We start from the raw sequence: 26,090 nt of genomic DNA, 5'->3' as shown, positions 1-26,090 counted from the left end.
TTTCCGCGTAAGGCCCCAGAATCCCTCCAGACCCTTGTATCTCCCTGGGCTACTCCAATTGATTTCGTATCCACCCCATGCTGGACTTCCAGGAGAGGAGGGGCGCTTTCACGCGTCACTAGCCCAGCCAAGGCGCACTATTCTGGGGCACAGCAGCGTGACACAGACCCCCCCTAACCTGGAGGTGGGACACTTTTTTTATTTTTTTTCGTTTACCATTAATATTATAATTATTACTATTAATTCCTTTTGTTAATTTCAGCTCTGGATCTCCTAACCTCCGCCTGCACCATGGATCTCCCCGCACCAGAAGCAGTCCGCTCTGGGTCTCTTAACCTGCGCGTGCACCACGGATCTCCCAGCTAAACCAGAGGCACCATGGAGCTCCACGCAGCGGCCTACTCTGGCTATTTTAACCCAAAAACGCTGCATGCATGTCCGCGTGGCGCATTTCATATTAACCTGCAGACAGGGTTTTTCCGCGTAAGGCCCCAGAATCCCTCCAGACCCTTGTATCTCCCTGGGCTACTCCAGTTGATTTCGTATCCACCCCATGCTGGACTTCCAGGGCTGGAAGGGAGCTGTCCAGCCTCACTAGCCCAGCCAAGGTGCACTATTCTGGGGCACAGCTGCGTGACACAGACCCCCTCCTGTCCTGGAGGTTGGATTTTTTTCTTTTTTTTCTTTTCTTTTCTCTTTTATCATCATCATTATTAATATCATTATTAATATTATTATAATTGTTTTTTGTTAACTTTTTTTTTATTATTATTATATATTTCTTTTTTTTCCTCCTTTGAGCTACTTCAATTAAATTCGTATCAACCCCATGCTGGAGAACTTAGAAAAAAAAACAAGAATTGTTCCCATGGTAAAGCTGGGATGAGCTACTCCAGCTGATTTCGTATCCACCCCATGCTGGAGAACTTAGAAAAAAAAATCAAAATTGTACCCATGGTATGGCTGGGATGAGCTACTCCAGTTGATTTCGTATCCACCCCATGCTGGAGGACTTAGAAAAAAAACCAAGAATTGTACCCATGGTATGGCTGGGATGAGCTACTCCAGCTGATTTCGTATCCACCCCATGCTGGACTTCCAGGGCTGGAAGGGAGCTGTCCAGCCTCACTAGCCCAGCCAAGGTGCACTATTCTGGGGCACAGCTGCGTGACACAGACCCCCTCCTGTCCTGGAGGTTGGATTTTTTTCTTTTTTGTCTTTTCTTTTCTCTTTTATCATCATCATTATTAATATCATTATTAATATTATTATAATTGTTTTTTTTTTACTTTTTTTTATTATTATATATTTCTTTTTTTTTCCTCCTTTGAGCTACTTCAATTAAATTCGTATCAACCCCATGCTGGACTTCCAGGGCTGGAAGGGAGCTGTCCAGCTTCACAAGCCCAGCCAAGGTGCACTATTCTGGGGCAGAGCAGCGTGGCACAGACCCCCTCCTGTCCTGGAGGTTGGACTTTATAAGTTTTAGTTTTTATTTTATTTGCCAGGAATAATGAATGGAGAAATATCTTAAAGAAAGCAAATACAGTCACATCACCACTGATTTATTTAAATTTTTTTTATTTTTTTACTGTATTTCGTTTGGATCTGAGCACACGTGCACATTGACCGCGCACTTGACGTCTACTTCTCAACGTGTAGGTTAACAATGGTCTTTTCCTTCTGGGTTGTGTCCCTCTATTTGGGGCATACGAAGAATCGCTCTGAGAAGGGTCGCTATCAGGCGTGAAGTCGCTCCCAGAAGAACAGCTTTGAGAAGAGGCGCTATCAGGCGTGAAGTCGCTCCCAGAAGAACAGCTTTGAGAAGAGGCGCTGCCTGGACTGTAGCAGCTCCCAGAAGCTTGATCAGGGCTTGTTGATCCAGTGGCCCGACTGGATGTTGGTGAGGACGGCGAAGGACCGGCAGGGGGGCTGTGTGAGGGCCCGCAGTCCGCTTCCTCCTCAAGACCATCACCTGATGATTCTGACATGGAGAGGAGGGAAGGTTCGGCGGTGTCATGTACCGTAGTATGTGGTGGCTTGACGGCTGCCTCGAAATTCTGACGGATCTCAGCCAGCTCTGACGCGGTGCGGTGGAGCGCGTAGAATTTGTCTGCTGTCCGTGTGTCATGACACATGGTCTTTGAAATGTTGATCCGGTCACTTGGTGACAAAGTATTCCTTGCCTTGAAAAATAGAGATGGTTCTTCAATATTATGCCTTTTAATTTTATGTTTATTACGTGGAAAAGTGATATAATTACTTACGTATGTGGCTATTGATGTCCGGAAATCTGTGAATGTAGGGCGCCCAGGAAATCCCATGTCAAGCCAGGCGGCTTGCATCGGCACGATGAGTTTCTCGATTTTTGTGAAGTTTTCGGTGAAGAGAAGAAGGTCTGTGGGTGGGTTTAGTTTCTGTCTGATGATCATCCACTGCTCCACCCATGAGAATTCCTCTACAGTTAAGTAGAGCTGTGCGGGGCCAAACGCACGGTTGGTTTTGTGTTCCTTCACCTGTGGTGCAAAGGAGAGTGTGTGTTAATGGACATATCGGGACAAGACAGAGAGCGTTTGTCATTCCAATATTAGTAGACTTGCATTGATCACAAAGCCCGCTTGCCCGACGGTGGCTTCCTGCTGGGCCTCATCGACCTCTGACACAGTCATATTCTTTAGAACACCGGTGCGGTGTCCATACAGGCTTGCTAGGTAAACACTTAGATAGCCAAAAAACATTCTTCGCGCCTCCGGGTTGGGGTCCTCAGACAGTCCGTCTGAAAAAAAAATTATGGGGTTAGAACATGGATGTCAGTAACTCAGGTAAGTAATTTAATATAGTACAAATTTAATAAGTCTGACCAAGAAGTTTAGGGATGCGTCTCCTGGCCTGGACTTTACAGAGGTGAAGCTGATGTTTGGAGATTGTTCTGCTCAACTTCTTTTTCTTCACACTTATCTGACGCATGACTACACATGGAGCCAGGCTGGCAATACACTCTGAGATAGCACGAATCACGGCAAACACTTCTCTTCTTGGAACCCTGGACGTACATGGAGGAGTGTCCCTGAAGTAGACCATGAACTGGGACAAATTCACCAGGTAGATCTTCACTGTGTTCTCCGCTTTTCCACCATTCTGCAGATGCTCTGGCCACATGCACAGAAAGAAATAAATGGAATATTTTACATGGGGACATTTTATCTTAACTAAAAGGCATCACAGACATACTTACTGGTATATCTTGGACATATTGGAAAGGAAAGTCCAATTTTGGAAGATTGTCTGGCCCTCGGTTAGAAACGAAAGGAAAGCCATGATTCTACCCACTTTGGATCTTTGATTTTCGATCCTTTTCCTCAGACCACGGGAGCCTTTGAGATGCTGCCAATATCCCGCGATGTATTCCACTGAAAAACAAACAAAAAAAGGTTTCATAATGAAGTTTGATTCTGCGGACTTCCAGGAGGTAAACACGGGTAAATTCGCTCATCACGGCCCAGTTAGAGGCACCTATATTCGGATACAAACCTTAAAAATCATCCTTGCGCACGCATGGATCCATAAACACTTAGAAAATAGTTTTAAAAAAAATCCGCGGACTTCCAGGAGGTAAACACGGGTAAATTCGCTCATCAAGGCCCAGTTAGAGGCACCTATATTCGGATACAAACTTTAAAAATCATCCTTGCGCACGCATGGATCCATAAACACTTAGAAAATAGTTTAAAAAAAATCCGCGGACTTCCAGGAGGTAAACACGGGTAAATTCGCTCATCACGGCCCAGTTAGAGGCACCTATATTCGGATACAAACCTTAAAAATCATCCTTGCGCACGCATGGATCCATAAACACTTAGAAAATAGTTTAAAAAAAATCCGCGGACTTCCGGGAGGAACAGGGGGGGGGATCCCGCTGCTGCAGCCGGAACCGAGGCACTATCCTCGGACTACTGTCTGACAGCGCCCCCGTGTGGGTCATGGTTGTCAACACATTTTTTAATAGAAAAATACAGCACGCATGGATCCATAAACACTTAGAAAATAGTTTTAAAAAAAATCCGCGGACTTCCAGGAGGTAAACACGGGTAAATTCGCTCATCACGGCCCAGTTAGAGGCACCTATATTCGGATACAAACCTTAAAAATCATCCTTGCGCACGCATGGATCCATAAACACTTAGAAAATAGTTTTAAAAAAAATCCGCGGACTTCCAGGAGGTAAACACGGGTAAATTCGCTCATCACGGCCCAGTTAGAGGCACCTATATTCGGATACAAACCTTAAAAATCATCCTTGCGCACGCATGGATCCATAAACACTTAGAAAATAGTTTTAAAAAAAATCCGCGGACTTCCAGGAGGTAAACACGGGTAAATTCGCTCATCACGGCCCAGTTAGAGGCACCTATATTCGGATACAAACCTTAAAAATCATCCTTGCGCACGCATGGATCCATAAACACTTAGAAAATAGTTTTAAAAAAAATCCGCGGACTTCCAGGAGGTAAACACGGGTAAATTCGCTCATCACGGCCCAGTTAGAGGCACCTATATTCGGATACAAACCTTAAAAATCATCCTTGCGCACGCATGGATCCATAAACACTTAGAAAATAGTTTTAAAAAAAATCCGCGGACTTCCAGGAGGTAAACACGGGTAAATTCGCTCATCACGGCCCAGTTAGAGGCACCTATATTCGGATACAAACCTTAAAAATCATCCTTGCGCACGCATGGATCCATAAACACTTAGAAAATAGTTTTAAAAAAAATCCGCGGACTTCCAGGAGGTAAACACGGGTAAATTCGCTCATCACGGCCCAGTTAGAGGCACCTATATTCGGATACAAACCTTAAAAATCATCCTTGCGCACGCATGGATCCATAAACACTTAGAAAATAGTTTTAAAAAAAATCCGCGGACTTCCAGGAGGTAAACACGGGTAAATTCGCTCATCACGGCCCAGTTAGAGGCACCTATATTCGGATACAAACCTTAAAAATCATCCTTGCGCACGCATGGATCCATAAACACTTAGAAAATAGTTTTAAAAAAATCCGCGGACTTCCGGGAGGAACAGGGGGGGGATCCCGCTGCTGCAGCCGGAACCGAGGCACTATCCTCGGACTACTGTCTGACAGCGCCCCCGTGTGGGTCATGGTTGTCAACACATTTTTTTAATAGAAAAATACAGCAATCAGTGATGTTACTTACAGATGTTTAGTGGGAATTTGGGGTACGCCTTCACCAAACATTGGATGTCCCGGCTTTCCTGCTTTGATTTAGGTCTGGTGATGCTCTGTGGCTCCTCATCAGGAGAGGTAGATCCAGAGACCACCGGGGCATCTACGTCCACCCCAGGAACCGTGCATGTGGATCCCTTTTGGAGGTCCTGTTAAATAAAGGTTCAGTGTTAAGTTTTCTGGTTCTGCCGGTACAACCAGGCCTGAGCTATGGAGCTATCATGCCCAGCAGATGTGCTCTGGTCCCGGGTAAAGTTGCTAAATAAACATTTTACACACCTCCTCCAGTCGTTTGATTGCCTTTTTTGCCCTTTTTGCCCATCTGTGCTGGTAAAGCAATTGCTTCCTTAGTTGCCCCAAGTCTGATATAAGCTGAAGGTTCTTTGCCTCGACCTCTTTGCAGGAGGTGCAGGATGTATCATCATCAAGGGGTCCTGATGTTGGATGATGCTGACCTGCTTCCTCTCTTGCTCTTGGGTCCATGTGCAAACGTGACACCATGGGAGGGCTTGGGTTTGTGGCGCTCAGGGCTCCCAGCATATTCACCGTTACCTGGTACTTCAAACCATTAATCACCTGGGCCTTCCTCTCCCCATCCATCTCCGGGTGACCTTGCTCCATATGCATGTCCAGCCTTGTGCTAGCATAACGGCAGCCATCCACTGGACAGGGCATTTTTCTGATATTGATTCTCCCGTTACTGAACCTGATCAATATCTTCCGCTCGTCTGAATTTTTAATGCCGTGATTATACCTTAGGTGTTTGCCTATATAGGTAAATACAGAATGACAGAGCGGGCAGCAAACACTCTGCTTGGGGGGCGTCATGTTGATATGTGAATCTGAAAAATAGGATACAATAACATTAGATTTATTCATTTCCCAAACCCAGGAACAGAGCCCCCTTTCCCCGCATAAAATGGCGACACAAGGACCCCCCCTATGCTTCAAACTAAAGGCAACTTACCGTGTAAGTCGGTTGAAGGTGGAGGGGGAAAGTCCGCGTGGACACCGGTTCACTCTGCTCATCGGTCAGATGTTAATTAACACAGTAAGTAATTACAGCTGCGTTCGGCTCAGGCGACCCAGAGTACGGTCAGTGACCGCAGGCGTAGCCAATTAAGCATCCAGAAGCAGGGGAGACACACTGAGAAGCCTGCTCCACCTCACACACAGCAAGGAGCTCTCAGCACCAGCCCTGCACCTACCTGCCTACCTACCCCAAATGTCAAAATTCGGTCTCCCTGATATTATGGTGCAGTTCATGACAATTCATCGCATTTAACATATGACATTTGGGTAAAAGGGGCCAAATCGCCTAACCCTACTTAGGGTGAGCACCGTTTTTGTGTACTTTTCGGAGCATTTTTGGGCCTTTTTTGAAAATTCCTGGGGGGCTAACCGAAGGTCACAGGGTCATGGGGCGTGGCTTGAAAAATAGCCCCATCCCTCGTTACCCATATGACCTACCCTAACAATTTTTCACGCCAACCCTTGACCCGGTGCAGCCCCTCAAAGAGGTCAAAGTTCACCGAAAACCAGTTAGTTAGTGAACCTAAATGACAACCCTTGTTGTAATACCGTTAACTGCCACCAGGTGGCGTATCGCCATTATGGATCATTCAATCATCCTAGATGGCATGTGCTGCCATCTGGTGTGATATGTGAATCATCCTAGATGACAAATGCTGTCATCTGGGATGATATGCGAATCATGCTGGATGGCATATGCTGCCATCTGGGTATAATTTGAATGGTGCTAAATGACAACATGCCATTTTACATAAAGGGTAAGTACCTATCATTCCATTTAGGAATATCAATGAACCATCCTAATTGGCAGGTACTTCTGGGGTGAGTGTCTTTAATATAGGACCAAGTGTGCCTGCTCCTCAATGACAGGAAGGTAAGTACCTATCATTGAAGAGCAGGCACATATGGCCCTATACTGAAGGCACTCACCCCTTAAGTACCTGCCACTTAGGATCAGGGGAACCAGGGGACACATGCAGCTTCTCCACCCAAGAACAGAGCTCCCTTTGCCCGCATGGAGGTGGGCTGACATCCCCTTTGGACCTCCAGAGAACCAGGGGCCACCCATGGAGCTTATTTACCCAGGACTGGGGCACCCTAGGCCCGCATCAATCTCCATGGAGCGGGCCCTGGTTCTCCAAAACCACCATGGAGCTCCAGAGAACCAGGCGCCACCCATGGAGCTTATTTACCCAGGACTAGGGCATCCTAGGCCTGCATGGAGGATGGCTGAGCACCCCATTGGACCTCATCCCTTAAGTTCCTGCCATTTTGGAACATCTATAAATTATCACAAATGGCAGGTACTGGTGACTGGTATGTAAGATCGTGTGTGCCTGCTCCTAAATGACAAGAATGTTAGTAAGTATTTGACATGTACTTACTTACATTCTTGTCATTTAGGAGTAGGCATACATGATCCTACATGAAAGCCACTCAGTCCTTAAGTACCTGCCATTTGTGATGATCTATGAATCCACCCGTCATCTATACAAACCATGCATGCCACTCCAAGGCATGCATGCAACATTTGCTGCCATCTGAGGTCATCTGAGGACCCTGTTAAATGGTAAGATGCTATATGGGATCAACTGAATTGACCCAGTGGTAATTTGCCATCTGGGTTATCTCTGAATCCTCCAGGATGGCAGTGCACTTGCCAACTGGGTATCAATATCAATGGAACCATGTGGGAATAATCCTAAAAGGCAGGTGTCACATGTCACAAATGCCACTCCATGGCAAAAAAATCAGTTCATTATAATGAAGGGAGACATTTTTTAACAAGAACATTAACATTTATTAACAAATATAACATTAATCACCATTATCGGGAACAAAAACAGTTTTACAAAATTGAACACAAACACCCAAGCACCCAAACATCAAAAACACAGAAAACCAATTCAACCTTTAAACCAATAGCCCTATTTTACTAATTTTTTTTGGTATTCCGCTGCCGGTAAATATGCAGGCGCTTCCTCGTCTTATACAAATTAAATGAGCGGTACATTATGCCTTTATGAAAACACCTTTTTCTTTTTTTCCTCTCTGCTCGGGCCTCCAGGGACTCTCCTCGGGCCTCCGGGGACTCTGCTCGGGCCTCCGGGGACTCTGCTCGGGCCTCCGGGGACTCTGCCTGGTTCTCTGGGGACTCCTTGTGTGCTACTCTCTAAAATATAAAAAAGGACTAGATTAAATAAGGTTCCTAAATGGCAGGTACTTTATTTCTGCCATGTAGGATCATGTGTGCCCTTTTCCTAAATGAACCTAATAAACCTAAGTACCTGCCATTTAGGAGCAGGCACACATAATCCTACATGGAAGGCACTCAAGTTAACATTGTCAAAGTGACAACACTTACCCTCCTTTTTGTCACAGGCCCGTTTCCTTCTCCCTCATCGCTAGATGAATCAGACAACACGATGATAGAAGGATCCGTCTCATCACTTGCGGGCTTTGGATGGTCCTTTACCGTCTCATCACTTGCACCCGACCCGTCTGGGTTTGTGGCCTTTAAAAATAAAAGGAAGTTGCTCAATATGTCATTATTATTTTATGTCTTCACAATGAAAAACTGATATATTTACTTACAAATGTAGCTATGGAGGTACGGAAGTCATTGAAAGTAGGCGACCCCGAGAACCCCATTTCAGTCCAGGCGCACTGCAGGTAATGCTGTAGATTGTGGACTTTCTGGTGCTTTTCGTTAAAGAAAACCAGGTCGGTTTTTGGCTTCAGGTGTTTCCTGAATTGAAGCCACTGCTCCAGCCACCCAAACTCCTCCAACTCGAGGTATACCTGGGCAGGCTCAAAAGCCTGACTTGTCTTGTGATCCTTCACCTGTAGTGCAAAAAGAGAGTATATGTTGTCTGCCATATAGGTTCATCTGTGAATGATCCAGAAGGACAGCGTCATGTCTGCCATTCAAGATCATCTGTGAATGATCCAGAAGGACAGCGTCATGTCTGCCATGTAGGAAACTTTCACAGATGATCTTGAATGGCAGACACTCAGGTAGATCTAACAAGTGTTTAATTATAATTGCAACATGATTACACTTACTTTGATGACAAAGCTCTTGTCTTCAGGTTTGGAATCCTCTCGTGCCTTGCCCACTTCCACCACGGTCATATTTTCTAGAACACCGGTTCTATGGCCATATATACTTGCGATGTATATACTAAAGTAGCCATAGAACCGGCGTACATTATGTGGTCTCGGGTCAGTCTGGATGTTATCTACAAAAACATAAATTACAACCAAGATATGTGACTAAATAAGTGCTTGCCAATTACGATCATCTTTGAATAATCCTAAATGGCACTAATGGCACTAACAGTAGTTGAATATAGTAAGAAATTTTAAATAACTTACCAAGCAGTTTAGGCATTTTGCGGCGCGCCTTTCTCCGACAGCACATAAGGTCCTCCTTGGAAATTGCCTTGGTAATCTTTTTTTTGTCTTCTGGGAGATCTGCCTGCTCTGACCCTGGAGACTCCCTTCCCGTCACCTTTTGAAGGGCCTGTTAAAGGTTAAAGGGCGTTTAAGTTGGAGATGATCATCTGTGAATGATCCTAAATGGTAGAATATATTAAATAATTTTACATACTGTTTTCAATGCTTGGATTTCAGCTTTTGCCTTTTTTAGCCCCTTCTCCTTTGTATTAAGCTGCTTCCAAAGGCTCCTGTTCTCTTCTGCCATTTTAGAGCAGCTGGAGCAGGTGGGAGAATCTGGCTCTGACACCTCAGTTCCTGGCTGAGTGTCATCCTGTCCGAGGTCCAGGCCTGAGACCAGAGGAGGGCTGGGGTCAGTAGCCCTGAGGGCCCTCAAGGCATCCATGGTCACCTGTTTTTTTACTTGTTTTATAATCTCCTGAAGCTCTACATCTTCCAACTCAGGGTGGCCTGACTCCAGGTGCCTATCTACTCTGCTCCTTGAGTAGCCACATGCCTCGATGGGACAGGACAAGTGGCGGAAATTGACCCTCCCTGTCCCATAGTTAACCAAAATCCTCCTTTCTTTTTTGTTTAGGATGGAGTGCCGGCTCTCCAGATGTTTTCCTAAATATATTAACTCACGCTGGCATATGGGGCACATTCCCGGGGATTTTGGGGGTGACATTTTGTATTCAAGCTGAAAACAGAAATGACAGTTTTAATTATTTTGAGTGCCTGCCATGTATGAGAAGGACTGCAATGGCAGCCACTAAATGCTTTTTAGAATCAGGCAGGCAAAATTGCCCTTAAATATCTTCTCAAATAAACACATTTTAACTGTATTAAGCCATTAAAACACACTCCCTCCCATTTAGGAGCAGAAAACAACTTACCGTGTCTGACTGTTGAAGACCATGTGCTAAATACTTCGGTGTGGCTCTTTTATAAAGCAGGTGCTTAATTGGGGTTTCCCACCCTCAAAGGCATGGGTTTCATGATATGGGGTTTCCTTCGATCAAAAGCAGGGGGTTGTCCTCTGCATGGACATTGCCATCTCAGAGCATTTGTCAAGCAGAATGCCATCTCAGAGCATTGACAAATGGCAGACTGAGTTACCAGGTTTTTACTTTTTGAGACTCCCTGCGATTTAGGCTCATTTTTCAATGATTCTAAATGGCAAGCACTTAATGACCTGCCACTTCGGACCATCTGTCAATCTTAAATGGCATGTACTTTATGTCTGCCATGTAGGATAATTTGTACCTGCTCATAAATGACAGGAAGGTAAGTACCTATTATTTAAGAGCAGGCACACGTCATCCAATATTAAAGGCAATCACCCCTTAAGTACCTGCCACTTAGGATCAGGGGAACCAGGGGACACATGCAGCTTCTCCACCCAAGAACAGAGCTCCCTTTTCCCGCATGGAGGTGGGCTGACATCCCCTTTGGACCTCCAGAGAACCAGGGGCCACCCATGGAGCTTATTTACCCAGGACTGGGGGACCCTAGGCCCACATCAATCTCCATGGAGCAGTCCCTGGTTCTCCAAAACCACCATGGAGCTCCAGAGAACAAGGGGCCACCCATGGAGCTTATTTACCCAGGACTAGGGCATCCTAGGCCTGCATGGAGGATGGCTGAGCACCCCATTGGACATCATCCCTTAAGTTCCTGCCATTTTGGAACATCTATAAATTATCACAAATGGCAGGTACTGGTGACTGGTATGTAAGATCGTGTGTGCCTGCTCCTAAATGACAAGAATGTAAGTATTTGACATGTACTTACTTACATTCTTGTCATTTAGGAGTAGGCATACATGTTCCTACATGAAAGCCACTCAGTCCCTAAGTACCTGCCATTTGTGATGATCTATGAATCTACCCGTCACCTATAGAAACCATGCATGCCACTCCAAGGCAAAAAGTAAGGCTTAAGTAATGAAGCGAGACATTTCTTAAACAATATTTACATTTATTTACAAAAAATATAACACCATTATCAAGAATTAAATACCTATATTACAAAGAACAATAAATAAATAATTTCTTAAACAATATTTACATTTATTTACAAAAAATATAACACCATTATCAAGAATTAAATAACTATATTACAAAGAACAATAAATAAATAATTTCTTAAACAATATTTACATTTATTTACAAAAAATATAACACCATTATCAAGAATTAAATAACTATATTACAAAGAACAATAAATAAATAATTATTGGAACTTTCTTTGTCTGGCCCTCAGGCGAAACACACGCGGTGTGCTCCGCCGCTGTCGCTCCCGCAACCTGTATAGCATTAAGGGGCTTCTTTTTGGTGTGAATGACAGACTTTGTCGGCCCCTTTTCCTCTGTGTGTCCTGGGACTCGTCCTGGGACTCATCCTGGGACTCTGCCTGGGACTCTGGAGACTTTGCCTGGACCTCCGTGGACTCTGCCTGGGCCTCCGTGGACTCTGCCTGGGCCTCCGTGGACTCTGCCTGGGCCTCTGGGGACTCCTGGCTTGTGGAACCAACCCTGGGTGCTACTCTCTGAAATATAACAAGGACAAGGACGTTTAAATGTCTGCCATTTCAGAACATCTGTGAATGTTCCTAGGTGGCAGGTACTTTACATCTGCCATGTAGGATCATGTGTGCCAGCTCCTAAATGACAGGAAGGTAAGTACCTGTCATTTAAGAGGAGGCACACATGATCCTACATGGCAGACATAAAGTACCTGTCATTTCGGAGCAGGCACATATTTTAAAATGAAAAGACTTACCCTCTTCTTCTTCACAGGACCCTCGCCTTCTCCCTCATCGCTGGAAGACTCCAGGATGACAGGCTCCGCCACTTTCCCGGGACCTGAGACTGCCGGGTCCGTAGCCTCCTGGAACCTCTTACGCAGCTCAGACAGCTGTGTAGCTGTCTGGTGCATTGCGTAGAATTTCTCCGCTGTGGCGGTGTCATGGCACATCGTTTTGCTGACCTTTGTCCGGGTTCCCGGGGACAATGCATCTCTAGCCTTTAAAGATAATAGAAAGTGTCACATACTTCACTTTAATTTAAAGTTTTCACATGAAAAAAACTGACATGATTACTTACATATGTTGCTATCGAGGTCCTAAAATCTGTAAATGTGGGGGAACCTGATAACCCCATTTCTGCCCATGCGCTCTGGAGGTGTTGTTGTAGGTTCTTGATCTTCTGGTAGTTCTCGTTGAAAAATACCAGGTCAGTGGATGGCTGAAGGGTTTCCCTTATTTGGAGCCACTGCTCCAGCCATCCAAACTCCTCCACTGTGAGGTACACTTGGGCTGGCCCAAAAGCCCGATTTGTCTTGTGCTCTTTCACCTGTCGTTCCAAAAGAGAGGGTAAGTTGCCTGCCATGCAGGGTCATCTGTGAATTATCATAAATAACAGCTTCATGTCTGCCATTTAAGATTATCTGTAAACGGTCTTAAATGGCAGGCACAACATCATTATGCTTACGTTAATGACAAAGCCCTGGTCTGCGGTCCTGGCGTCAACCCGCGCCTCGTCCACTTCGGCCAGGGTCATATTGGTCAACACGCCGGTTCTATGGCCATATATACTGGCGAGGTATACGCCAAAGTAGCCATAGAACCGGCGTATGTTGAGTGAGCTGGGGTCAGTCTGGATGGTGTCTGCAAAAACATAAATTAAGACTCAGGTAAGTGACTGCCATTTAGGATTATCTGTAAATGATCCTAAAGGATAGAAATGAAGATGTCATTTAAGATCATCTGTGAATGATTCTAAATGACAGGCACTCAGGTAAGTACTTGAACATAGTAGAATTTTAAAAAAGTATTACCGAGCAGTTGGGGGATTTTCCTGCACGCCTGCCTCTGACACCTCCTGAGGTCCTCCTTGGCAATCACCCTTCTGATCTTGCGCTTTTTGACCATTATCTGGCGGACGTTGACCCATTTCTTAAGCTCTTTAATATCAGCGGACACTGCTCTTAGGAGGCCAATCACTGCCTTTTTCGGGACACGCGAGGTGCTTGGTGGCGTGTCCCGAAAGTAGCCCGCGAACTCCATCACATTCAGGAGGTAATTCCTAGTGGTGTTTTCTGCCTTCCCCTCTCTGAGGAGCTTCGCCGGCCACCTGCTCAAAAAGAAATGTTCTAACTTCAACATGAACACATGCTGCCATTTAAGATCATATACAAATGACCTTAAATGGTAGAAATGAAGCTGCCATTTAGGATTATTTACAGAGAGATACTTACTGATGAACTCGATCAAGGTCCTGCAGAAAAGTCCAATTGGGGAGTATTGTCCTTCCCTTGTTCACAAATCTAAGGAAGGACATTACCCGTCCCAATTTGGACTTCTGGTTTTCCACGTGTTTTTTGGTCCCGATGGACCCCCTCAAGTGTAACCAGTACTCCTCCATGAACTCCACTGAATAAAAAAAGGTTACAAAAATAACTTGTATAGTTTATAAAATAGAAAAAACTTTAACAAGCAGTGACATTACTTACGGATGGGTTGAGGAAAATCTTTGAATCCCCTCAATGGGAATCGCGATTTTGCAGCCTTCTTTGGCTCCTCAGAGGATGAGTCTTCATCCTCATCTTCTGGGGGGTCCACTTGTTCGGATGACCCCTGGTCTGCCTCGACAGGCCCCCCACCGCTCGTCTTTTGGAGGGCCTGCTATAGGTTAAAGGGTAAGGTTTAGCATTCTGCCATTTAAGGTCATCTGTGAATGACCTTAAATGGTAGAAATGAAGCTGCCATTTAAGAACATATACAAATGACCTTAAATGGTAGAAATGAAGCTGCCATTTAAGAACATATGCAAATGACCTTAAATGGTAGAAATGAAGCTGCCATTCAAGAACATCTGTAAATAATCTTAAATGGTAGAATATAATAAATACTTTTACATACCGTTTCGAATGCGTGGAGTTTAGCTTTTGCCTTTTTTAGCCACTTCTCCTTTGTCCGAAGCTGCTTCCAAAGCCTCCTGTTTTCTTCTGCCATTTTAGAGCAGCTGGGGCAGGTTGGAGGATCCGGCTTGGACACCTCAGTTCCTGGCTGATTTTCCTCCTGTCCGAGGTCCAGGCCTGAGACCATAGGAGGGGTGGGGTCAGTAGCCCTGAGGGCCCTTAAGGCATCCATGGTCACCTGTTTTTTAATTTTTTTAATAATTTTCTGGAGTTCTCCATCGTCCACCTCGGGATGGCCTGTGTCCAGGTGCCTATCTACCCTGCTCTTTGAATAGCCACATGCCACAATGGGACAGGGCAAGTGGCGGAAATTTACCCTCCCTGTCCCATAGTTAATCAAAATTCTTTTTTCTTTTTTATTCAGGATGGAGTGCCGGCTCGCCAGATGTTTGCCTAAGTAGTTGTACGGGATTTGGCATATTGGGCAAATTCCCGGGGATTTTGGCGGAGTCATTTTATATTCAAGCTGAAAAGAGAAATGACAGTTTTAAATACTTTGAGTGGACTGCAATGGCAGCCACTAAATGCTATTTAGAATCAGGCAGGCAAAATTGCCCTTAAATGTCTTCACAAATAAACACATTTTAACTCTATTAAGCCATTAAAACACACTCCCTCCCATTTAGAAGCAGAAAACAACTTACCGTGTCTCAGTGTTGAAGACCATGTGCTGAATGCTCCGGTGTTGCGCCACTTAAGCACCCAGGTGCTTAATTGGGGTTTCCCACCCTCAAAAGCATGGGGTGCACGCTACGGGGTTTCCTTCAATCAAAAGCAGGTGCTTAATTGGGGTTTACCACCCTCACAAGCATGGGGTGCATGCTACGGGGTTTCCTTCGATCAAAAGCAGGGGGTTGCCACTTGGGAGTATTTGTCAATGCTCTGAGATGGCAGACTGAGCTACCAGGTTTTTCCAATAGTCCCTGCCACGTGGGACCATCAGTGAATGATGCTAATACGGGGTTACCTTCGATCAAAAGCACGTGCTTAATTGGGGTTTCTCACCCTCACAAGCATGGGGTGCATGCTACGGGGTTTCCTTCGATCAAAAGCAGGGGGTTGCCATCTCAGAGCATTGACAAATGCTCTGAGATGGCAGACTGAGCTAACAGGTTTTTCCTTTTGAGATAGTCCCTGCCACTTGAGACCATCAGTGAATGATCCTAAATAGCAAATCCTTAACGACCTGTCAATTGAGATCATCTGTACGTAAGCTGCCATCTGGGATCATCCCGGAATTGTCCTAAATGGCAGAGTACTTTGACTTGCCATCCAGGTATCCCTTTGAATAGGATTTGGCCCCAGCATGGGGTGGATAGGGATGTAACAGGGGTAGCCCAGGAAGATACAAGGGTCTGGAGGGATCCTGGGGCCTTACACCAAAAAACCCCTTCCGCAGGTTTATAGGAACTGAGTTCTGTGAAGACCATTGCCATCTGGGTCCATCGGCAAATCTTCCTAAATAGCAAAATGCCATCTTGGAGCTCCAGGCTGGAGGATTGGTAGGCTGGGTACTGGTTGAGATTAGGCCCAGGGACAGAGGCCCTTCCCGGGTGAGAGGGACCGGGAAGGGCCCTGGGTCTGGAGCTCCAGGCTGGGTGTTTGTTAAGTTTAGGCCCAGGGATGGAGGCTGTTCCCGGTTGAGAGGGACCGGGGAGGGCCCTGGGTGTCTGGAGCTCCAGGCTGGGTGTTGGTTAAGATTAGGCCCAGGGATGGAGGACCTTCCTGGGTGAGAGGGACCAGGAAGTGCCCTGGGTCTGGAGCTCCAGGCTGTGAAGACCATTGTCATCTGGGTTCATCGGCAAATCCTCCTAAATAGCAAAATGCCATCTGGGGTTCTTGGGGCCTCTGCCTGGGTAAGAGGTACCGGGAAGGGCCCTGGGTGTCTGGAGCTCCAGGCTGGGTGTTGGTTAAGTTTAGGCCCAGGGACGGAGGCCCTTCCCGGGTGAGAGGGACCGGGAAGGGCCCTGGGTCTGGAGCTCCAGGCTGGGTGTTGGTTAAGTTTAGGCCCAGGGACGGAGGCCCTTCCCGGGTGAGAGGGACCGGGAAGGGCCCTGGGTCTGGAGCTCCAGGCCGGGTGTTGGTTAAGTTTAGGCCCAGGGATGGAAGACCTTCCCTGGGTGAGAGGGACCGGGGAGGGCCCTGGGTGTCTGGAGCTCCAGGCTGGGTGTTGGTTAAGATTAGGCCCAGGGATGGAGGACCTTCCCGGGTGAGAGGGACCAGGAAGTGCCCTGGGTCTGGAGCTCCAGGCTGTGAAGACCATTGTCATCTGGGTTCATCGGCGAATCCTCCTAAATAGCAAAATGCCATCTGGGGTTCTTGGGGCCTCTGCCTGGGTAAGAGGGACCGGGAAGGGCCCTGGGTGTCTGGAGCTCCAGGCTGGGTGTTGGTTAAGTTTAGGCCCAGGGATGGAGGCCCTTCCCGGGTGAGAGGGACTGGGAAGGGCCCTGGGTCTGGAGCTCCAGGCTGGGTATTGGTTAAGTTTATGTCCAGGGATGGAAGACCTTCCCTGGGTGAGAGGGACCAGGAAGGGCCCTGGGTGTCTGGAGCTCCAGGCTGGGTGTTGGTTAAGTTTAGGCCCAGGGATGGAGGCTGTTCCCGGGTGAGAGGGACCGGGGAGGGCCCTGGGTCTGGAGCTCCAGGCTGGAGGATTAGTAGGCCAAGTGTTGGTGGTGATTGGGCCGGGCACGGACACTTAGTCTCCAATAGCAAACCCTTAACTACCTGCCGTTTTGGAGACATACGCAGTGGCAGGGCACTTGCCATCTGGGTCACATTGTCAATAGCACATGTGCCATTTAGAATACTTTGTAGCTATACCAGGGGCACAGAAGTCTTTCAGCCATACCAGAGGCGCGAACACTTTGCCGTTTCGGATTATTTGGTTATAACACAGGGGGGGTGCTTAAGAGTGGGTACCCCGGTTCGGATGGAGGTTCAGGTTATGGAGGTAGGGGTCCATGGTGGCATGGATGATCCAAGGTGGCATGGCTTTGCCCGGGCCTGGTTGCTGGTGGCTGGGTAGGGATAGAGGTTTAGGTTGTGGAGGTAGGGGTCCATGGTGGCATGGATTATCCAAGGTGGCATGACTTTGCCCGGGCCTGGTTGCTGGTGGCTGGGTAGGGATAGAGGTTCAGGTTACGGAGGTAGGGGTCCATGGTGGCATGGATTATCCAAGGTGGCATGACTTTGCCCGGGCCTGGTTGCTGGTGGCTGGGTAGGGATAGAGGTTCAGGTTATGGAGGTAGGGGTCCATGGTGGCATGGGTGATCCTAGGTGGCATGGTCATCATTGTACTGTATTCAAGACATACTGGACCTCCAGACAACCAGGGGTCGACATCCACCGTCACTACCCAGGACTGGAGAGCCCTAGGCCCGCATGGAGGTGGACTGACCAGCCCCTTGGACCTCCAGAGAACCGCCCTACTGGTTCTCTGGAGGTCAAGAGTGGGGCTGCAGTCTGACCTCCAGAGGCCCTTACCCTAACCCCGGTCAACCCCCATGAACTTCTCCCCAAACTTCAAGGTGAAACTAAGGGGTCAGCCTTTTGTAGTCAATCATGTGGTTCCAGTAGACTAATGGTTGGAACAGCAGAAGCTAAAACTGAAGAATATGCCTGTAGCATGTGTACCCAGGGATGGTGCACCCTGGCCCGCATGGATGTGTGCAGACATCCCCCTGGACCTCCGGAGGACCAGGGGCCACATGGAGGATCTGTACCCAGGGATGGTGCACCCTGGCTGGGAAATGACTTCCATGGATCACCCCCTGGTTCCCTGGAGGTCCAAGTGCCAGCAGAACCAGGGGCCACATGGAGGATCTGTACCCAGGGATGGTGCACCCTGGCTGGGAAATGACTTACATGGATCAGCCCCTGGTTCCCTGGAGGTCCAAGGGCCAGCAGAACCAGGGGCCACATGGAGCACCTGTACCCAGGGATGGTGCACCCTGGCTGGGCAACGACTTCCATGCATCACCCCCTGGTTCCCTGGAGGTCCAAGGGCCAGCAGAACCAGGGGTACCCATGGAAGATCAGTACCCAGGGATGGTGCACCCTGGCTGGGCAACGACTTCCATGGATCACCCCCTGGTTCTCTGGAGGTCCAAGGACCAGCAGAACCATGGGCACCCATGGATGATCTGTACCCAGGGATGGTGCACCCTGGCTGGGAAATGACTTACATGGATCAGCCCCTGGTTCTCTGGAGGTCCAAGTGCCAGCAGAACCAGGGGCCACATGGAGGATCTGTACCCAGGGATGGTGCACCCTGGCTGGGCAACGACTTCCATGGATCAGCCCCTGGTTCTCTGGAGGTCCAAGTGCCAGCAGAACCAGGGGCCACATGGAGCATCTGTACCCAGGGATGGTGAACCCTGGCCCGCATAGAGGTGGGCTGAGCACCCCCTTGGACCTCCAGAGAACCAGGGGCCACATGGAGAACCTGTACCCAGGGATGGTGCACCCTGGCTGGGCAACGACTTCCATGGATCACCCCCTGGTTCCCTGGAGGTCCAAGTGCCAGCAGAACCAGGGGCCACATGGAGGATCTGTACCCGGGGATGGTGCACCCTGGCTGGGAAATGACTTACATGGATCAGCCCCTGGTTCTCTGGAGGTCCAAGGGCCAGCAGAACCAGGGGCCACATGGAGGATCTGTACCCAGGGATGGTGCACCCTGGCTGGGAAATGACTTCCATGGATCACCCCCTGGTTCCCTGGAGGTCCAAGGGCCAGCAGAACCAGGGGTACCCATGGAAGATCTGTACCCAGGGATGGTGCACCCTGGCTGGGCAACGACTTCCATGGATCAGCCCCTGGTTCTCTGGAGGTCCAAGTGCCAGCAGAACCAGGGGCCACATGGAGCACCTGTACCCAGGGATGGTGCACCCTGGCTGGGAAATGACTTACATGGATCAGCCCCTGGTTCTCTGGAGGTCCAAGTGCCAGCAGAACCAGGGGCCACATGGAGCACCTGTACCCAGGGATGGTGCACCCTGGCCCGCATGGAGGTGGGTTGAGCACTCCCTTGGACCTCCTGGGAACCACATGGAGCATAGACTTAGAAAATAGCATGAAGACCCATTGCCATTTAGGATCACCTTACAATGACTCCTAGTGACAGGCTGGACAAAGATTGGCACATGTGCATATCATTGTTCTGGTCTCAACTTAAACACTTAGAAAAATTAAGGCCATTGCCAATTAGGATCATCTAACCAACCATCCCTCATGGCAGGCTGCCCCTCCCCCACACACTCCCAATGGACCAGCAGCACTTAGACTTAGAAAATATCATGAAGACCCATTGCCATTTAGGATCACCAGCCAACGACCCCCTAGTGACAAGCCACCCCTCCCCCACACACACTCTCCCAATGGACCAGCAGCAGTCATAGACTTAGAAAATAGCATGAAGACCCATTGCCATTTAGGAACACCAACCAATGACCCCTAGTGACATGCTATTAGTCTAGTGGCTCCTTATAGATGTATGGATGCGAGAAGAACCAAGGGCACCCATGGAGGATCTGTACCCAGGGATGGAGCACCCTGGCCCGCATTGAGGTGGGCTGAGCACCCCCTTGGACCTCCAGAGAACCAGGGGCCACATGGAGCACCTGTACCCGGGGATGGTGCCCCCTTGCCCGCATGGAGGTGGGCTGAGCACCCCCTTGGACCTCCAGAGGACCAGGACATTGATAATTGTTTTCCAGCTTCTGTACATACTCTTGATGGCCATGGTGATTAGAGACACCGCCCCCCAACTGCGGGGCTGGGGTTCGATACCACCCTTGGCTGTCAAGGTTTCAGCTGAGTATACCTGTCTCATCAGACACATAACAAGGATACGTCCCATTGCATCACGTGACCCCTGTAGTCGAGTGGTTAGTGCTCCCGACTCTCATGTGGGAGAACAGGGTTCGACTCCTGGAGCTGACAACACTTTTCCCTTTTTAATATATGGACAGTCGAAGATAAAATTACTATGAGCCATTGTATCAGCATGGTTCCCCAGCAGCCAAGCGGTTAAGGTTCCTGGCTCGAGATAGAAGCGGATCTGGTTCGAGTCCCAGATGGGTCTTCCTTGCAGTAAGAGCGTTGACTACTAGACTACTGGAACCATTTTATTTATTAATAGGGTTATTGCCATTTAGGATCACCAACCAATGACCTCCAGTGGCAGGCCGCCCCTCCCCCACACACACTCTCCCAATGGACCACCAGCACTCATAGACTTAGAAAATAGCATGAAGACCCATTGCCATTTAGGATCACCAGCCAACGACCTCCAGTGGCAGGCCGCCCCTCCCCCACACACACTCCCATTTGACCAGCAGCACTCAAACTTAGGTTAAGGCCCATTGCATCACGTGACTGCAGTAGTCGAGTGGTTAATGCTCCCGCATCTCATGTGGGAGAACAGGGTTCGACTCCTGGAGTTGACAACACTTTTCCCTGTTTAGTATGTGGACAGTCCAAGATATAATTACTATGAGCCATTGTATTACCATGGTTCCGGTAGCCTAGTGGTCTGTGCCCCGGCGTGTGCCCCCAGCGACCGGGGTACGATTCCGGCCTATCGGAACCTTTTTTTTTTTTTTTGTCCTTATTTAATTTAATCCTCTGGAGAACCAGGAGAGCCCCTGAATTTAGACTGGAATCCCCACAGTGGACTGGAATCGATGATATAAGGACTATGAGCCATTGTATTAGTGGTGGTTCCGGCAGTCGAGCGGTTCAGGTTCTTGGCTTGAGGTGGACGCAGATCTGGTTCGAGTCTCTACCAAACAGGTACTGCTCTTCCCTGCAGTAAGAACGTTGACTACTAGACTACTGGAACCATTTTATTTATTTTTTCTGGGGGGAAAAAATATAGATCATAACCTGCCTTTGGACGCTGCAGCCCCAGAGAACCAGGAGGGAATCGATGATATAAGGACTATGAGCCATTGTATTAGTGGTGGTTCAGGCAGTCGAGCGGTTAAGGTTCCCGACTTGAGCTGGATGCTGATCTGGCTCGGGTCACGTCCTAACAGGTACTGGTCTTTCCTGAAGTAAGAACGTTGACTACTAGACTACTGGAACCATTTTATTTATTTATTTTTTCGCCAATGCCTGTCCCTGTTGGCGAAGTGGTCGAGGCAAACGACTCCCAAGCGGGAGATCCGGGTTCGATTCCCGATCCGGTCCAGCATTGGATGTCCTTCTAAGGACATCTTTTGCCACATCGGTGGCTATTTTTGTATTTTTATTTATGAATTGGATGGGCAAAAGGTGTATTGAGGTTTATGGCTCCGGTAGTCTAGTGCTCCTTATGGATGCACGGATGCAAGCCGAACCAGGGCACCACATGGGCCTTTCCTACCCAGGAAATGTGCACCCTAGGCCCGCAGGAACTTCTATGGAGAAGCCCCTGGTTCTCTAGAACCAACATCCATAACTGGACCCCCCCATCCCTCCCCCAAACACAACCCCAAGGGACCACCAGCACTTAAACACTTGGAAAATAGCATGAAGACCCATTGCCATTTAGGAACACCAACCAACGACCTCCAGTGGCAGGCCGCCCCTCCCCCACACACTCCCAATGGACCACCAGCACTCATAGACTTAGAAAATATCATGAAGACCCATTGCCATTTAGGAACACCAGCCAACAACCTCCAGTGGCAGGCCGCCCCTCCCCCACACACTCCCAATGGACCACCAGCACTCATAGACTTAGAAAATAGCATGAAGACCCATTGCCATTTAGGAACACCAGCCAACGACCTCCAGTGGCAGGCCGCCCCTCCCCCCACACTCCCCCAATGGACCACCAGCCCTCATAGACTTAGAAAATAGCATTAATATGCACATGATACCCACGTGACACACAATAATCCCTTGTGGTATGTTTAACATGCCATAATACCAAAGTGGCACACAATAGTCCCTTGTGGCATGACCGGTTTTCACTAAGACCCTTAACTAAATTTGGTTGAGTCCATGATACGATTGACACATGTGTCAATCTGTATCATGGTCTCAACTTAAACACTAGGCCATTGCCAATTAGGATCACCGGCCAATGACCTCCAGTGGCCGGCCGCCCCTCCCCCACACACTCCCAATGGACCACCAGCACTCATAGACTTAGAAAACAGCATGAAGACCCATTGCCATTTAGGAACACCAACCAACGACCTCCAGTGGCAGGCCGCCCCTCCCCCACAGACTCCCAATGGACCACCAGCACTCATAGACTTAGAAAATAGCATGAATGCCCATTGCCAATTAGGATCACCAGCCAATGACCCCTCGTTGCAAGCCGCCCCTCCCCCACACACACTCCCAATGGACCACCAGCACTCATAGACTTAGAAAATAGCATGAAGACCCATTACCATTTAGGATCACCATCCAATGACCTCCACTGGCAGGGCGCCCCTCCCCCACACACTCAATGGACCATCAGAACTCTATCACTTAGAAACTACAATTCAAATGGACATGATACCTAGTTGACACTCAATAATCCCTTGTGACATGCTTAACATGTACATAATAGCCGAATGGCAAACAATAATCCCTTGTGGCATGCCGCCCCTCCCCCACAAATGGACCATCAGAACTCTAACACTTAGAAAATGGACATAATACCTAGTTGACACACAATAATCCCTTGTGGCATGCTTAACATATACATAATAGCCAAATGGCATACAATAGTCCCTTGTGGCATGCTCTCTGAAAACAAGGGCACTTTTTAACTTGTGATACAGTATCGCCATCTAGTGGATTTTGCCTATCATTGCAGTTTTACCGAAATGGCGTTAGGGGTTCCCGCATGGCTGTATTCAAAATGATACCGAAAAGGCCCATGCGGCTCTCCCCGCCACATAGGAACATTGACTGGCATGGCAGCATCAAAATGAATGGAAACGCTCTGCCACTTCGGAAACTCACCCTAACCCTACCCTAACCCTAACCCTCCCACTACTGTACTTGATCAATATTTCTCGCTCTTTTGAATTTTTAATGCCATGACTATTTCTTAGGTGCCTGCCTATATAGGTAAATTCAGAACGGCAGAGTGGGCAACAAACACTATGCTTTGGGGGCGCCATGTTGATATGAGAATCTGAAAAATAAGATAAGATAACACGAGCTGTGTTAATATCTCAAAGCCAGGAACAGAGCCCCATTTCCCAGCGTGATGCATAAGAGCTTCACAACTTACCGTGTGAACAGTGGAGGGGAAAGAAGTCCGCTCCGGTCCTGGGCTGTTAAGTACTGCTCCTCAGTCATTCGTTGATTGGCATGTTAGGTACCCACAGCTGCCTTCTGCTCATGCAATCAAGAGTGCAGCAAGTGGCTGCAGGTGTACCAAGTAAAGCCTCCTGAGAACCAGGGGAAACACTGAGTCTCCACATCAGACCCTGCACCCACCCCTGCTACCAGCAACCAAGCCCGGGCACCAGCGCACACACACACACACACCCATGGACCATGGAGCGCCAACCTCCATAGACTTCACATCCAGCCTAATCCTACACCAAAATGTCAAAATCCGCTCTCCCTGATATTTTGCTGCAATGCTTGACAATCCATCGGATTTAAGATGTGATATTTGGGTAAAAGGGGCCAAATCGCCTAACCCTAACCCTAACCCTAACCCTAACACAAAAAAAAGTTATTTTGAGGAGTTTTATTTTGATTTTTTTATTTTTTTCATTTGTTTCATTGTTATATAATAGCCAAGCCTACCCGGATAACTCAGCCACAATATGGCTTTTCGCGGTGGATCCGGCTGGACCACCGTCCATTATGGGAGGAATTCCTCCCGACAAAAATTTGGGGGACGGGAGCGTCAGCCCTATGGGAGGATGGACAGTGCCCCTCCTGTCTCCAACTGGAGACAGGCTCAGTCTCCACACCCTAACCCTAACCCTAACCTTAACCTTACCTCACCCCACGCCTTACCCTAACCCCCATCCCCTAAACCCTTATCCTACCCCATCCGGGAACGGCAAGTGGCGAGAGGGAAAGGCCGCTCTCCGCGTCTGATAGTGGTGGTGTCACCCTATGGGATCCCCATCGACCAATCGGCGGAGACGACCTGGAACTTTGTTCGGTCACACCATTCCTTTCCTTACCCTAACCTCTTCCTACCTGTCATCCCTAAACATAACTTTACCCTACCCCATGCCCAATCCTAACCCCCATCCACTAAACCTTTATCCCTACCCCATCCTGGAACGGCAGGTGGCGAGGGGGACGGGCCGCTCCCTGCGTCTGATAGTGGTGGGGATGCCCTTGGTGAAACGGCGGGGTCGACCGGGCCTCCAGCGTACAAAGCAAAATTGAGGTTACGATAAAGCCGGCTTCCTGACGGCCGCGGCTGCCCTGGAATCCCCATCTACCAATCGGCGGTGACGACCCGAAACTTTGTTCGGTCACACCGTTCCTACCCCTACCCCAACCTTCCTACCCCTATTCCTACCCCAACTTGACCCTACCTGACCCAAACTAAACCTAAATTATAGGAATAATGTAAAAGGAAAATGAGGCTAAATTAAATTCTAATCAGAAAGATGTAAAAGGGGCTAAAACTATTGGTACTATCAAAAATTTACTAGATTATAAGGAAAAGACAATTGGATAAACACAAAAAACAGAAAACACAAAATTGGTTTTAAGAAAAGTTTATTTAAGGATACATAATATACATATATGGGGGTACTGAAACAAAAAACAAATCATTGAAGGACAAACATCCAGGATCTTGGGCCCAGATCTGCCTCGGGAAGGTATGGAGCAGTGATGGCCAGTGCATTCCCGTCTCTGTCACCTTTGGTGACAGAGCGTAATTTTGTTTCCCCTAACCCTAACCCTAGCCCGCAACAACCTCCCTGGAGCTAACACCCCCTCCCTGGAGCAACCTCCAGGGTCCTGGAGCAACCTCTAGGGTCCTGGAGGAACCAGGGGAGGCACCACGGAGGTCATGTGTCCAGGAAGGAAGCACCACTAGCCCGCAACAACCTCCCTGGAGCTAACACCCCCCTCCCTGGAACAGACTCTGGGTCCTGGAGCAACCTCCAGGGTCCTGGAACAGACTCTGGGTCCTGGAGAACCAACATCCATAACGCACACACTGATACATTGGACTGCATGTACCAAAACACTTGGTCTAACACACGTTTAATTACCACATGTCACACACACACACACACACACACACACACACACACACACACACACACACACACACACACAATAATTCCATATACTGCACTACCAGTACTAACCCTAACCCAATAGAACCCATTTGATAGCCTCCTGTCACCAAGTGGACCCTACTGACATTCTCAAAAACGTAAGGTAAGGCTGCCATCCAGTGGCCAA

General features: G+C 48.2%; 2 protein-coding genes and 1 long non-coding RNA gene across 5 annotated transcripts; 1 reads left to right on the top strand and 2 right to left on the bottom strand.

Annotated features, from left to right (window-relative positions):
* Nucleotides 1-1,483: 1,483 nt before the first annotated feature.
* LOC118560276 lies at nucleotides 1,484-6,809 on the bottom strand. 3 transcript variants are annotated; one of them, XM_036131191.1, is made up of 8 exons: nucleotides 6,215-6,809; nucleotides 5,527-6,089; nucleotides 5,219-5,396; nucleotides 3,236-3,410; nucleotides 2,862-3,149; nucleotides 2,601-2,776; nucleotides 2,268-2,516; nucleotides 1,484-2,186 (listed from the first exon to the last, which is right to left on the bottom strand). In XM_036131191.1, exons 5-8 carry the CDS (start codon nucleotides 3,079-3,081, stop codon nucleotides 1,581-1,583), a joined length of 1,251 nt encoding a protein of 416 aa, XP_035987084.1. In that variant the 5' UTR covers nucleotides 3,082-3,149; nucleotides 3,236-3,410; nucleotides 5,219-5,396; nucleotides 5,527-6,089; nucleotides 6,215-6,809; the 3' UTR covers nucleotides 1,484-1,580. The 3 variants fall into 3 exon arrangements, with proteins under 3 accessions (XP_035987084.1, XP_035987085.1, XP_035987086.1); XM_036131192.1 differs by lacking the exons at nucleotides 5,219-5,396; nucleotides 5,527-6,089; nucleotides 6,215-6,809 and adding an exon at nucleotides 4,999-5,058; XM_036131193.1 differs by lacking the exons at nucleotides 5,219-5,396; nucleotides 5,527-6,089; nucleotides 6,215-6,809 and adding an exon at nucleotides 3,532-3,623.
* Nucleotides 3,422-4,903, top strand: LOC118560277. The gene is made up of 2 exons (XR_004929237.1): nucleotides 3,422-3,469; nucleotides 3,613-4,903. It is a non-coding gene; the product is annotated as an uncharacterized LOC118560277 (long non-coding RNA).
* A 4,963-nt stretch (nucleotides 6,810-11,772) lies between the features above and the next one.
* On the bottom strand, nucleotides 11,773-15,445 carry LOC118560275. The gene is made up of 9 exons (XM_036131190.1): nucleotides 15,344-15,445; nucleotides 14,641-14,816; nucleotides 14,232-14,403; nucleotides 13,977-14,151; nucleotides 13,557-13,852; nucleotides 13,211-13,386; nucleotides 12,824-13,072; nucleotides 12,501-12,743; nucleotides 11,773-12,267 (listed from the first exon to the last, which is right to left on the bottom strand). Exons 2-9 carry the CDS (start codon nucleotides 14,731-14,733, stop codon nucleotides 11,953-11,955), a joined length of 1,719 nt encoding a protein of 572 aa, XP_035987083.1. The 5' UTR covers nucleotides 14,734-14,816; nucleotides 15,344-15,445; the 3' UTR covers nucleotides 11,773-11,952.
* Between the last annotated feature and the right edge of the window lie 10,645 nt (nucleotides 15,446-26,090).

The sequence above is a fragment of the Fundulus heteroclitus genome, unplaced genomic scaffold (assembly GCF_011125445.2).
Source record: "Fundulus heteroclitus isolate FHET01 unplaced genomic scaffold, MU-UCD_Fhet_4.1 scaffold_41, whole genome shotgun sequence".
In the NCBI taxonomy this organism is placed as follows: domain Eukaryota; kingdom Metazoa; phylum Chordata; class Actinopteri; order Cyprinodontiformes; family Fundulidae; genus Fundulus; species Fundulus heteroclitus.
This window is presented reverse-complemented; position numbering and strand designations above follow the sequence as displayed.

What these genes read in the sequence shown, in the direction of transcription:
- LOC118560275 (XM_036131190.1), bottom strand. Translation starts at nt 14,733, where the DNA reads ATGGCAGAAGAAAACAGGAGGCTTTGGAAGCAGCTTCGGACAAAGGAG. An exon ending in GACCTTGATCGAGTTCATCA is followed by an intron (nt 13,853 to 13,976) that starts GTAAGTATCTCT and finishes CTTTTTGAGCAG; the next exon opens with GTGGCCGGCGAAGCTCCTCA. An exon ending in GTCCTGTGAAGAAGAAGAGG is followed by an intron (nt 12,268 to 12,500) that starts GTAAGTCTTTTC and finishes GTTATATTTCAG; the next exon opens with AGAGTAGCACCCAGGGTTGG.
- LOC118560276 (XM_036131191.1), bottom strand. Translation starts at nt 3,081, where the DNA reads ATGGTCTACTTCAGGGACACTCCTCCATGTACGTCCAGGGTTCCAAGA. An exon ending in ACGCATCCCTAAACTTCTTG is followed by an intron (nt 2,777 to 2,861) that starts GTCAGACTTATT and finishes TTTTTTTTTCAG; the next exon opens with ACGGACTGTCTGAGGACCCC. An exon ending in AAGCGGGCTTTGTGATCAAT is followed by an intron (nt 2,517 to 2,600) that starts GCAAGTCTACTA and finishes TTTGCACCACAG; the next exon opens with GTGAAGGAACACAAAACCAA.